At 41.1% G+C, this 14,926-nt stretch overlaps 1 protein-coding gene across 1 annotated transcript in view; it reads right to left on the bottom strand.

The window, feature by feature from the left end:
• osbpl10b (oxysterol binding protein-like 10b) overlaps window positions 1-14,926 on the bottom strand; it is a gene marked incomplete at its 5' end in the record, with an annotated part of 71,479 nt that overhangs the window by 39,394 nt on the left and 17,159 nt on the right. Inside the window, 3 exons of the mRNA XM_083762281.1 lie at window positions 4,116-4,243; window positions 5,894-6,263; window positions 7,591-7,683. Coding sequence (XP_083618407.1) covers window positions 4,116-4,243; window positions 5,894-6,263; window positions 7,591-7,683 — 591 coding nt within the window. The remainder of the gene's footprint in view (window positions 1-4,115; window positions 4,244-5,893; window positions 6,264-7,590; window positions 7,684-14,926) is intronic.

The raw sequence follows: 14,926 nt of genomic DNA, 5'->3' as shown, positions 1-14,926 counted from the left end.
ATATAGTAGCCTACAGTGGTAATATACAATGGTGCAAAAACGACATAACATAAAAGCCCTAACTGTCCTGCTCCTACATGTGTAGAATTATTAAATTAATAGAGTGCGGGCTATATTCATAGCAGTGACCGCGACTGTAATTTCTTTCCAGCAATCATTTTTATTGTAATTTGTGAAGCCGCTATATAGTCTGCGGCTGCAAAGCCTTTTTTCTTTTTTTGACAGACGGATCTCAGACAAACTGCTGTCTGCTGAGTCATGCTTGAAGCCTTTTATGGTACGATATGGGGCGTGGATCTATGCAGATGAGGTTGTCGGTTGCTTTTCCGATCACTTTGCACCCGCTGCATTCAGTATGACATACACCTGCGATACGCCTGCGAACCTGTGGTACACACCACTCTCTGAATAACACGTCATCTCAACTTAGCTTGATCGGACGGATAAATACGATATCTGTTTCCGCCACCGTTACACTCTGGCGCATTTCGTTTTTGAAGAATCAGGACCTATATCTCTACCAGAGAATCTATGATGTCATATTGATAATTGATAATTTGACTTGAACTTTGACTGTCCTTATTTAGATTTTGGACTATAATATGCATTTCTGTCATTTATATGTATTTGCTCATGTATTCTGACTGTTTCTCTTTGGTTTTGGTTTTCTGTTACTCTGTTGTTGCCTTAGTTTTGTGTATCTTATTTTGTAGTATTGTTCCTAGTGTTTCCTGTCTTCCTAGTTACTGTTAGGCCCAATCCCAATTGCCTCCCTCAAGCCCTGAGCCCTGGACCCTCATTGACTTTAATGACGTCAGCTGTAAGTGCTTGAGGGTGAGAGAATGCAAGGGCTCCAAATTGTTGTGAAAGAAATGGGACAGCACTTTGAAGATGAGTCCGCCATTCATGACACTTTCCATTACTTTATAAAAACTGTCCTTATTCACAGCCAGTACATACCTACATGCTTGGCCTATTTACACATGTCTATTTTAGTATTTAAGCTGATCGTTTTATTATTAGTTTAATAAATACACTTTCCTGTGTGATATGAGTTGTAATATTCATATATAATAATATGCATTATACATTTCATTTCCATATTCTTTTACTTTTCTCATTAGTCATTTCTCATCATGTTTCCCTTATTATTGTTATTATAAATATATAGCCTATATCCTTCCATTCCGTCTGCTTTTGAGAACAGTGAGAAAGCACTATTGTGTTTGTTGACATTCTAATCGCGATACATAACTAATTTGCATAGCTAAATGATTGACGTTCGGAGGATCCCCCTCATTCCACTGGTAACGCTATGAACTGCGGGTAATTTCTTTGCCAAAGTCAGCATCGACGCTGACTTTGGCAAAGGGCACATAAAGGGGCGGGGCTGAGCCCTCACTGACTTACCGATTTCAAATGGGACATCCCTCAAGCCCTCGCAGACTTCACATGAACGCGCAGCTAAGTCAGTGAGGGCTCATTGAGTCAGCAAGGGAGTGGATTGGGATTGGGCCTTCAGTTACCTTGTCTATCCTACCTTGTAATTTGTCAGTGTTTCCTGTGTCCTTTTAGTCCCCCAGCCTATCCTAGTGTTGATTGTATTTTGGTTCCAGCTGTGCCCTGTTATCCTGTGTGTAATTAAGTCCTGTGTTTGCATTATGTTCTTGTTGGTTCGTAGTTCCCTGTTGCATGAGTTCTTGTATTATGTTTCCAGAGTTTTACCTGCCTTTTGCCCTTGTATGGAAGTTCCTGAGTTTTATTAATAAATAAACTTAGGAAAGTTTACCTGTTCTGCCTCCTGTCGCCTGCATTTGGGTCCTCATCCCTACTCATCGTGACATAATTAAAGAAAAACGTTACAAAAATGACAACCAAGATGGTCCATTTGCCCGGCGCCGTGATGGTGTATTAAATGCCGCCCCAGGAAGCGGTAGATGTTTGAATGTGTTGTTATAGCAACCACAGATAGGACCTCTGAGGGAACCTAGAAAGATCTGACCCTTCCTCTTGCAAAAACAAAATAATATTAAAAAATTAAAGAAATGGAAATGGAAAAATACAAGCATAAATAACTGCAAAAAACTGAACATGTTGACGTTTGAACTAGATTTCTAGCACAAAGTATGTGGAAGTAGTTAGATGACAACAAAGTGTAGTGTAGAGAACTAGTGTGTGCTCACTGGAGCGAACAGACAAAACTTCATATGGCATCATATTGATGACTTTTTCCTCTATCTTTGCTGAATACACAAGCTCACAGCATGTTGTGACATGTAGATATGCTATTTCTTGCCAAATATTTGCCCCAGAATTGGATCGCTAGGGTTAATGTGGTTAATGTGCATGATAGATCTTCTTCTTCTTCTTTTCCTTTGGGCTTTTCCCTTCAGGGGTCGCCACAGCCAATCATCTGCCTCCATCTAACCCTGTCCTCTACATCCTCTTCTCTCACACCAAACTTCATCACCTCTTTCTCTACATGCATAAATCTCCTCTTAGGTCTTCCTTCTACCGATACACTCACTATCCCTCCTCTGTATCAGTCTCTGGCTTTAACTCCAAAGATACACTCACTGTCCCTCCTCTGTACCAGTCTCTGGCTTTAACTCCAAAGATACACTCACTGTCCCTCCTCTGTATCAGTCTCTGGCTTTAATTCCAAAGCATCTGACATGCGCTGTCCCTCTTATGTACACCCAGAGGGATAAAGGTTTATAATAATAAACGTATAGTTTATACCGATCTGAGGTTGGTCACATAAATTAACTTGCAACAACAGAACTTGAAACAATTCGCTCTGGGGAAAAGACAGAGGGAAGCTGAAGACAAAATTATAAAGTTAGAAAGGGCAGGACTAGAATAGTTTTAAAAAGTTTAATTCAGTGGCTGAGCGTGCGAACGCACGGACGCACACACATGAACGCGCACACGCACGCACACACACACACACACACACACACACACACACACACACACACACACACACACACACACACACACACACACACACACACACACACACACACTTTGCTGCATGACTCAGTAGGGTCCAGGAGGAACAAACTGCCGAAGAGCTAATTAGGGAACTTCTAACCGTTCTGTGCTAAACATGACAGGTCTTTCTCTCTGTGCCACCCTCGTTTCTCCTTTCCTAACCATTATTTTCTCCTCTCCACATTGTTGAACAAAGTCTGGGTCAGGACCCAAAGGAGGGCTCTGGCTAGATAGAATTGGGCCGCTCCAATAGTTTTGGAGGAAATAAGCTGGGCTTATAACCATTGAGCCTTGTCAAATGATTAAACTACTTTTTCACGTAGAGTAAAAAGTCTTGAAATGCCATTGTCAAGGGCCTACAACCTTCCCTCTCTCGTTCTGTTGCCCAGACTCTCTTCCACTCTCCTCTCTAATGCAATTACAGTACAGCTGCCTGATTTATATCATACTTATAAATGGAAAACTACATCATACTTATAAATGGATTCACAATATCCGCATTCAGACGGTCAGACCTACACTGCAATGCGATTCAGAGGTACACATCTGACTCCTCAGACAAGCACGCTCTGGAACCACAGTTTTCTAGTCAGGCAAAGATTTATGTAACCCTCCACGCTGAGGCTTCCCTTTCTCTTCACCAGCTGACACTACATCATCAGTGAAGGTCAGAGAATGTAATGAGGACAGTTTGGAATGGAAGCAAGTCATAAATGAAGGGTGGCTGAATCCAACAAAGAGGAGCCGCCCAGTCCAGACTTAAGCATGCTTTGACTCCAAGACACTATGAACGACACATCACAACTCAGAAACCTCACAGATATAATGCTGCTTTATTTAAGCATGTCTGGTGCTAATAGTTCCAAAGCCTCAGAAAAAACTGAACTGTTCTCCCAAGCCATCTCTAATTCGCCTTGTTGGCAATTAAACTATTTTACAGGGTAACTGACCGTGGCGTCACATCCGCCCCAGCTGGATCAATGGGCTATAGCCCATGGTCCAAAATGATGAAAAACGAGGATAATGTTTTTTTTTCAAAAATTCAAAAAACGATGGGCTATAACCCATTTCTGCTCTCGATTTCCCATTAATTATTTTTTTGGAATCAATCAGTTTACCTCACTGTTGGCATGCAGGTCCTTCTGTGTTTGTGTGGAAGAAGGAGATGGTGTAGACAAGAGAGGTGAAACTCCTCTGTTTTTGGTCTGTTTCTCAGGTGGAGATGTGGGCCATCCAGTGAGACTATCTGTAGAGAGAAGCAAAAAAAACAATGGAACAACATACCTTCATAGTTGTCTATAGTTATATCTGGAGTGTTCAATTAACGCCGGATATGTAAAAATTAAGCCGAACACACAGCCGATTTGACCAATTTTGCATGTTTCAAACATTTCACACACCGAGGCAAATCAAAGCACTCTGAGATTCCCTGTGAATTAAAAGTACAATACAAATAAAATACATTATGATTATTATTTAAGATAAAATTGACAAAAACAAGTTTATCCCAGATTCCCAGCCTTAACATAATAACTGAATGTGGATGTGAATGTGATATTTTAATCCTAGAAACAGTTAGCAGAAAAAAACGTCTGGGTTTCTGAGGCTATATGTACCTATGAGTGTGGGCGCAAGTCATGAGATGTATTTTGGCCCTAAACCATTTAAGTGATCTGTAGACAAGATTTTTTTTAAAGTAAATTCTATGTCTATGCTTGTCTTTGAACTATGGCACTTGGCAGCAGCATTCTGAATGAGCTATGGTTGCAAGAAGACTATTGCAGTACTAACCTACTGGATATATGAAAGTGTGAAATTGTTTATTTTTTGTACCAACTTTCAGTCTTTCTGTACCAAAGACAATTATCTCAGTTTCATCCTTTTAGTTGAAGGAAACTTTGGTACATCCTCTCATTGATTTGTTCAATGCATTAACAGTGAGTATAATCACTTGGTGAGAGTGTATATACTGTATATATATAATTGACTGTCATCCGCATAGTTATAATAAGAGATCTTAGGCCTAGTGGCCTAGTACTTGTCTGGTTGAATTTCACATATTTTTACAGTGCTACACTGGCTGAAATTACACATAATGTACACTACAGTACAGTATGGTATACAACCTGTAATTTGAGACATGAGGCAGATGTTCAGCAATGTGTTAGCTCAGTGCTGTGGCAAACCCAAACCACCAGTTAGCGTTACAGAGGTTGTGGAGCCATTAATAAAAGCTTTGGTAATGTCGACAATGACTTCACTGTCTTTAATTTCCACAATAAATAAAGTGAATTGCTGCTAATGATTATTAAGTGTTTATAAGACAGGACTAATGAGCCTGGAGAGATGGAGGGTTATTTAAATGATAAATAAATGATATACTCCAATGTTTATACAGTATATGTTAATATAAATAATGTAGGCCCACCCCCCCATCTCTCTCCCCGTTTCTTGTCAACCTACTCTACTGTATAACTATCAATAAAGGCAGAAAGCTAAAAAATATCCAACTCCTTATCCATATCCAGCAAATATCCAGCTCCTTGCTGCCCACCCCTGTGGGTTCCTTAGAGCAGTGGTTATCAAACTGTGGGTCGGGACCCCCAGAGGGGTCCTGAAAGGATTTTGGGGAGGTCCCCTGATGAGTGATGACAGTGAAGTGTCAATTTAAATTAAAATAAGAGGACCATTACTACATCAAACCCTGCGTCGCTGGCGCAGGGTTCTACTAGGGAGAGAGAGAGAGGGACAGAGAACGACGAAGGCTGATGGCCGCGAAACAGGACGAACAGGTGAGGCGTGGAATCACAGGTGTTTTCACGCCCTTGGTGATGGCAAACAGGGAGTGTCTGAGAGATGTTAGAGGGTGCTCTTAATTGTTTTCATTTCAACTCACCTGCGTGTGCATCGTCACTCTGTATGTGGTTGTGGCCACTGCGTTTAGGACTCGGGGACTGCGATCGGGACTCGCCGAGGCTGGACCTTGGGCTTTGACTCCCGGACTTCACGAAGGCCGGCTCCGCTTGGTCGACGGTGGTAGACGTGCAGCGCTGACTCCAGGATTTGATTCTCTCTATGGGGTCGCCGGTCTGATTGTGGCTGGGGCTGGGGCTGCAGGGGCTGTGGTTGGAGATGTGGTTGTGGCTGGCCGTGGTGCTGTGGTACTGTGTGGTGAGGGCCTGGCTCACATTGTGCTGCAGCATGCTCAGACACTCGCCCAGGCAGCTCAGTGTGGCTGCAGACGTGGCCTTCAGCAGCAGGAGGTCCTGCAGGTCATGTGACCCAGGGCAGAGTGGCAGGAAGGGAATGGAAACAGGACAGAAAGTATTAAAATACAGTATTAACAACCACTTAAGTCTTGTATATATACCGGCTTATATATCGGCTTCTTGATTCTAGATAGTCCCCCAGCGGTATTATACAAGGGGGGGGGGGGTACTTTTTTCCCTCTCCACACACTAAATATCTTGTTGAACAAGCTCACAATGTTTTGCAACTCAATGCACTGAAAGAATTAAGAAATATTAAACATTAACTTCATTGAAACATATGATATAAACATATGATATAACATATGATACAACGATATCATATCATATATAAGTTAACGATATAACGATCATCATTTTAGTTATTGGCAATAGCGGCCTTAAAAATGCAAAATTGGTATCGAACCGATATCAAAATAATATATTGGTTTTAGCCGATAGAATTCTCGCATCTGCATTCTGCACTTTTACAATTACTGTATAAGAGGTGTGAGGTAAACCCTACTTGAAACTTGTATTGAAATATCGCTCTCTGTCGATTTGACCATCGGATATATCGGCCAAAATGTCAACACCGTTCATCCCGATAACATACAGTATACTACTAATATGGGCATTATGGGTAAGGATAGGTTTAGTTGTATTTGCATGTACAAAGAAGGTAATTCCGCATAAAACTATATTTTAAAGCTCTCCTGTGTTGATATTTCCCCATCCATCCTTCCTCTTCGATGTCTCCCTTTTGACTTATAGGCCTACCTGTCATTTCAAACTCTAGACGGGCCTGCCCCAAAGTTATTAGTGCAGCCACGCCTGTCAGCCGGCGAAAACTAGAGTTCTCAACAGGCCCACCTGTCCATTCAAACTTTAGACGGGCCTGCCATAAAGTTATTAGTGCAGCCACGCCCGGCAGCCTGCGAAGTTCTCAACAGGCCCAAAAATGTATTACGGATGCGTGCTTCTCGCCCTCAGGTGTCTTACTGGTCAATAACTTTGTCAGGTTCTATTGTGGATTCCATAATATTGCCTCTTCGCTTGAATTAATTTGTTGACAGTAAGTACACTGCCATTCATAAACTGCCATCATGATTGAGAATGCCTAGTATTCTCAAAATCAGCTTCATTGGCAGTGAGACAGAGACTGTCGGCTTACTTAATTGGCAGCAACAGCAATGGAACAAATTTGTTTACTGAATACTTCAATGTCTATACTCTATTAAACAGTAGTTTATGGTATTCTTATCTTTCTGATTATTAATAAAACAATGTGGAAATATTGACTCCATCATCAGAGATAATTATCAGGTCAGCTGCCCTTCAATACCTCATCCAAAGAAGAGAGAGGTCCACCTCGTGGGGGCAGAGACTCAATAGAGTTGACCAGGTTCTTCTGTTGGCCTTCAGCCTGGTTTATCACCTAGAGAGAGAGAGAGAGAGAGAGAGAGCTGGAGGGCTGGAATCAGGACATACACATTCAAAACACGAAACACAAGCGATTTCTCTAATGCAATTAGCTTGTCATTCTCTCACTGCCAGAGTGATGTATCGTGTCAGCCAGTGAGCTGCAGTCAGTCTTCACACTCTTACGTCAAGGGGATTCCCAGTAGACAGCAAACATGCTACGCCATAAAACGATCACAGCGAGAGGATAAAACATCCACCCACGGGTTGGACAGTGAAACTCATTCTACCCACCATCTATCAGTGTTGCATATAGCCTGTATGAAAGAGAGAGAATAAAGCTAGTGGAGAGTGCATTGAGGGTTTGAGAAAGAAAAAGAGATAGGTAATGTGTGAGATGTACCCTGAATTAATTAATTAATTAATGGACAGATGGATGAATGAACAAATTAATTAATTAATGAACAGTTTCAAAAGATGGGGAAAGAGGAATAATAGAGTGCGTATTGCGTAAGAGAGAGAATGTGAAACTGGGGGGACAGACTGAGAAAGTGAGACATTGAAAGCAATGTGTGTCTGAGAAAGAGAGACTATGTGGGGGTGGATATCAGAGGGAACTTGTGAGTTTTCTCACCCTCCAACTCCACTCCTCTACTCCTCTGTGACTTCAGGAGGTAATTATCAGTGACACCAGTGCTGCAAACCAGGGCGACTGGGATAGTGAAACGATCTGTGTGACAGATGTCTATACCTCACACACAAGCACTCGTGTGTCTATCTAACACACACAAAAAATGTACACACAAACATGCAAGCAGCATGTAGCCGACATAAACCACATCTATACATTGATTTGTTTCTCTCTTAGATCCAGAGCACACATGCATGCACAATACACTGATGAATTGAGCACAATGAACCACAATGATACCATATTGTTATTCACCCCCCCCCCACACACACACACACACACACAACACAAGCCTAATTTGTTCTTCGTACTACAACGGCGTTGCGATGCTGAAAATAGACGATTTTCGAGCAGAGACAGAGCAGTCACATTTTTTGCTTGTCCAATGTCTATCAATTATTTGTCTGTTTCATTGATGTCACACTGTGCAAAATAATTGATATACTCTGTCAAATAATTCATATGTCGCCGACGCGTCATACTATAGGAAATATAAACCAGGCTTCAGTGCATCTATGTGGTTCCGTCTCTCTCTCACACCACTCAGATCGTGCCTCTCTCGCTCACACAGGCTTCTCCTCCCTGGGGAAGGTGAGTCACCACCAGCACTCCACAGAAGGAGCCAACACAACACAACTCTATAATAATTAGTCATACGTCATTCACACACACGTTGGTTTCTTGTGCGGCGGCGTTGTGTCTCCAGTCGCAGGGGACTGAAATAGCACCACTATGCATAGAATTACAGCCCATGTCCTCCTGGCTTCTACCGTACGAGGCAATGCCCCACAGGAAGTCATTTTCTTCCCTGTCATCTTCCTTTCCGATTGATTCCCTTATTATCCAGTCATGACTGGGAAACGATAAATTGAGCAATAGTGCAGCTGTTGTGCTGTACAGTATATATATAAAGTATACAGTATATATAATATCTCCATATCCTAACCTTTTGTATTTTTCCGTAAATGAATACCAGCATCACTCAAAAGAAACTAAGAAAGCATGAAAAGTAGCTGCAAGCTCACCACATTTTGAGCTTGTAAATCTGCTACTTTTGCTATATTTTTATTTGAATCCTGAAAAGTAAACGTTTTGGACATTATGAGGTTTCCACCCGACAGAGACAATAGCCAGTGTATATTACAGTATATCATTATGCACTGTGAGGGTTTTTTGTAGAGTTCACATTGCCATCTAAAGTAGGCCTACTTGAACTGCAAACTGACATTTATAGCTACAACTGTATACTTTTAACAACTTAAACACTAGTTGACAGTAGACCCCCAGGGCTCTATGCTAAGCCCACTCTTGTTTTTCTTTTCTTTTCTTACTCTAAATACAGAAGACTGCAAATATTAAAATAACCAATCTACGTACTGGATGACACATTGTGAGCTTGTAGATCAGTTATTTTTTGTTGAATGTTCAACCAAGCATAAGGATTCAAGTTTAAGGTTTCAAGGTTTCAAGTTGTTAAAGTTAAGCTTACTGCAGTAGGGCTGCATCATGAAGAGAGACTGCTTTGTGAATCCCACAGTTCTAATGCATGCAGGTATGGTAGAATGTGACTGGGAAACATGGCTGCAATAGATGTCTCTCCAAAGTAGGCTACAATGCTACATCTTCTACTGACTGTACAACAGATCAGCATTGTTTGAACATGGTTAGGTCATGTCCTCTTCATTGTCAGTGGCGAAAGAGTTAACATGGGGAACTTAAAAAATGTACAAAGTAACCAGAGAAATGATAAGAAGGCTTATGGTTCTGATGTATTTTTTTACCCCCTTTTTCTCCTCAATTTAGTTACTTGTCATGCCAATACATTCCTCCCCACACACATTTCTGTGTTGTTGCTAATGAGTCCTACCGACTCACCTGCCAGTAAGTAACCCCCACGGGAGGACGTAGAGCCTCCGTCCAACTCTTCCCGCCCAACACTACAGGCTGACAGGTGCCGCCACAGCCCGTAGGAGTATGTGCAGTGACAAATATCAACCTCCCTGCGGGCTTCCCTCCCTCGAACACGGGCCAATTGTGTTCTTGTATGTAGACGCTCAACAAAGCCAGATGCATTGCATCATGGTTCTGATGTTTTACTGTAACAATTATCGTCCACATTCACTATATATTACATCTTCTCTCCTCTCATACCTGTTACTCTGAAAAGTCCAATTCCAATGACTAATAAATAATAATAAAAAATTATAAATAAAAAGGATAACACTGCCTAAAGAATGCTGGCAATGCCATTTCCACTGTGGGTCGTTTTAAACCTGGTGTTTTTTTCTAATGAGATACCTTAACTGTACATCCCCATTAACTGCCCAGTTCACTCAGCGACCGTGCCATCTCTCCTGCTATGCAGTGCAGTATGTCCCCACGGTACGACAGCCAACCGGTCTCTCCAAGGCGCCGTTACTTTTATTAAAGAAGGTGGAAGGTGTCTGAAAACAGGATTCCCTTCCGAGTGGTGTAGAGCAGGGGACAGTTTTGGCACGGTGTCTGTCTGCCTCACAACCCTAACCCTCATGAAACATGTATGCTTTGTGTGCTTCCTACGCCCTTTTCCTCTCAGTTGTCTGTAGGATGGTAAAAAAAAGAAATCACAGTTTAACAGGAGACAAAAATAACGGGATGAAAGATGGAACATGCTTTCTCTCAATCTCTTACTTCAACCCATCATTCTCACACACACACACACACACACACACACACGCACACACATACACACACCGACACACACCGCCCTGCCCCTATCGTACATAAAAAGTCGAAGCAGTGGAATGCTGTTTCCGGAGCCCGAGACTAGAGGAAGACTTATTGCTTTGTAATCGTGCAATAATTAGCCACAGTGATAACAGACCCCATTTATAATGTTATCACACAACAGGACAGAGGAGTTACACTTGTGCATGTTCTCTGCTCCGCCGCCCTACAACAGCGCTGCTATTGCAACAGTATTGCGTTGTGGAGTCATGGGGGAAAAAACCTCAGACTTCACAAAAGACACAGCCATGGGTGCATGGACTGAACGAAAAACCTCCAAAACTCAGTGTGGAAAAGTCAAGATCTTTCTAAAATATCAGATGTACAAGCTTGTGACGCACTGTGAGCTTGTACATTCTACATTTTGATTAGCCACAGTATAAAATATAGTTGAAGTGGAACTATTATTGTGTAACTCATTTAGCTGGGGATCACCTGCAGGCCCCTCAAGGATCCATGTGGGGTCCCCGGGCCCCACTTTGAGAACCACTGGTCTATAGCAGATGTTTTCTAGACATTTCAGCTCAAGAGAAATTCGGTTGTCTCCCCAGGACCAGAACTAACAAAAAAACATTATGAATTAACCATTTAAGCTCTATTTCGATAGTTCACAGGGCCAGGTTGAAGAATCCCTGTCTGAAGCAGAGTTCATATCGTCGCTGTCAGGGCAAACCTTGTGTGCCTAAAATGTCCACTTTTCGGGAGATGGACAAAAATAACCTGTGTTCCAATGGATCTAATGTATAGTTTTTACTTAGTCAAGTTCTTCTTAATTCTTTTCATTGGTTAAAGGGATATTTCACTTTCAAATAAACTTTTGAGCTATACCCCAGCTAAAATGAATATTAAATATCTAAATACTGAATAGAGCAATTTAAAAACTGTCTGGGTTATTCACATAAGCCTGAGTAGACAATAAAATGACCAAACCTTTTTCTTATGCGAAACATCCCTTTAAATATTTCATTGCTGTCAGGCAGAAACCTCTTATCTCTATATATTGACTTTGTGTTTTATCATAAATTAACACATCATACTAACTAGAGCGACGTCACACAAAACCATCAACAATAGCAGATCCAGAACTCATTGTTCTATTGAGTGGATAATTGTTATTTTTGCAGTGTCATTGTCTTCATTGAAGTGTTAGATTTAAAATGTAATGTAAACTTTGAATTTGAATCATCCATAAAAGTAACAGTTTTAGACTTAAAGTATTCATGAGGTTTCGATTTGACAGAGTACAATGCTATACACTAGCATTGGTACACTAGCCAGGAAGTATCATCTGCACTACAGTGCTTTTTACTTACTTCAAGTTTCAAAACAGGGCTGGAGTGTCTTTTTTTGTATTATTTGTAATAAAAAATCTGGAGTAGAAGAGGAAAGTTACATAGTGCAGCTCATAGGGTTCATTTGGTTCACATCAGAATGTGTACTGTGTCTACACAGCTGGGAATACATCTACGGTAATTTCTCCCTCCAGGAGAGCAATCTCCAAAGAAACCATGTTTCGGGGACTTTCATACTAATGTTAAAAGACCAGAAAAATAACTCATGTTATTCCTCTGAGAAGAAAAATCATGACTGGAAATGGTCCAATGCCATACCACTGATAGCAGATATTCATATTCTTAAATAACACATCAAGCAGGAATGGGACAGGGAAAGAGCACAACATCATTCTAACAGCAAACCAGAGAACAGCGAAGTACTGCTTAACCATTCTAGGCGGGAACCCCTTTTGGTGTTAGCATTATGTTATGCTTTACCTATTGAAAAATAGCAGATCTACAAGCACATAGCGCGCCACCGAGTGGCGAGCTACGAGCTTGTAGGTCTGCTATTTTTGAAAAATCGAAGTACGACTGACATAGAAACATAGCTTTTTCAGAAAACTGTCAGGATGTAGAAGACATTTTTAGAATCTGATCTCCAATCTGTTTGTTGCCATGTTTCAATAGTACACAATATCATACTTTTGTGAGGGGCGAGGTTTAATGTTTGTCCAGCCCTTAGCCCCTCCTATACACAGGTTTAATGTTTGTCTTTAGTTCAATGTTTTTTTAAATGCCATTGAAAATGAAGGGAAAATGTACATCATAATGTAACTCATTACGTCATATTGTCTCTTTATTGTTAATGGTGTTTAATAATTGTGTTGGCACCATTTGTTTTACATCACTATTACATCACCTAATCAACATGAGTTAGACGTTAACATATTAGTGCACCCCACCTGTGAGTAATTACCAACAGTTAAACATTCAAATAAATACAAATACAACACAGTCCTTGTGTGACACACTGAACTATAGATTATGATTTTACATTTTTGTGCTGTCAGATTACTGTAATAATTTATGTGTAATCTAAAATATCCTATGCCAGAATCCATATCATCCCTTCCCTCCCATCAATTCAGTCCCTCTTTAATGTTCAGGAATCCATCTTCTCAAGAAAAGAACCTCATCCCAGTCATGTATCTTATATTTTCTGTCCACTTTGAGAATGTTAATAATCATATACTTTCTTTTCCAACTTGTCTGAAAACGTTTCTATTGTTTGCTTGTTTTTCCCTTTCCCTTTACAAACGGCTTCATCTTTTCTTTTTTCTTTCCCTCTCCCTCATACTCCCTTCTGCAGTTCTAAAGTGCTGGCTCAGTAGAGGGTGTCCTTGGTGACATTGACTATGATTCTGAAACAGGATGCCTCATCTCACTCGCTCTCCTGGCAGAAGCAGATGCCAATATATAATAACTCATTCTGGTATGAGCCACTTTGGGAAAAGAGCATAATGTTGTTGTTGGGCAGAAACCTCTTATCTCTCTTTTTTTCTTTCTTTTTTTTCTTTTGGTAAATGAATGTCCTAAATGATCATACTACAGCGTCACACAGCAGCAGTAATAGTAGCAGATCCACAAGCTCTAAACATGGATCAAAACGTGGCTTGAGCTTTTGAACTGGTAGATCTGCTACGTTTGCTACTTTTGAATTTGAATCCTGAACAGTAAACCATTTTGGACATACAGTAGGAGGTTTCCAACCGACTGAGACGATATCGTTAAATACGACCAGTGCAGAACCAATCACTCTAGGCGACACCACGAGAGGTAGAGTCCTTCACCTAAAAAAGCATTTCATTAAAGACATTACTTAAAGACATTTACGCCGCGGACAAAGCCAACTCGAGCTGTGACAAATCATGACAACAAACTATTTTGGGCCGAACAAATAATTACAAAGAAGAAGAACAACAGCCGTTTTTTTCTTCTTTCGTAATGCTCTTTGGAGAATTACAAATAGCACAATAAACAAAGTGCAAACCTTCATCAACAAATGAAAATTCACTGGCCGGACAAGATCAGCAACAACGATCTGTGGATGAATACAAAACAACTCCCAGCAACAGACGAAATTGGAACAAGAAGATGGAGATGGATCGGGCACACACTGCGCAAACCAGTGTCAAACACGACCAGACAGGCTCTGACTTAGTGACTTGTAACCCTCAAGAGAAGAGAAACAGAGGCCGGGCCAAAAACACCTGTGGCGGGATCTCCAAGCAGACACCAAGAGGCTGGGATGCACCTGGTCGCAGATAGAGAAGAACGCCAGTGAGCGAGAACTCTGGAGGTCCCTTGTGTCAACGGCCTACAGTATGGTGTATGGTGTAAGTAAGTAAGTAAAGAGACGATATAGTAGTGATGTTTGTAAAAATAAGCTTTATCCATAAGAGCCACTGCCTGGCCACAGGACCTTTCCATATTTCCATAATATTAAAATATGCATATTAAGTATA

This window comes from Protomyctophum parallelum (assembly GCF_964188405.1).
Source record: "Protomyctophum parallelum genome assembly, chromosome: 3".
NCBI lineage: Eukaryota > Metazoa > Chordata > Actinopteri > Myctophiformes > Myctophidae > Protomyctophum > Protomyctophum parallelum.
This window is presented reverse-complemented; position numbering and strand designations above follow the sequence as displayed.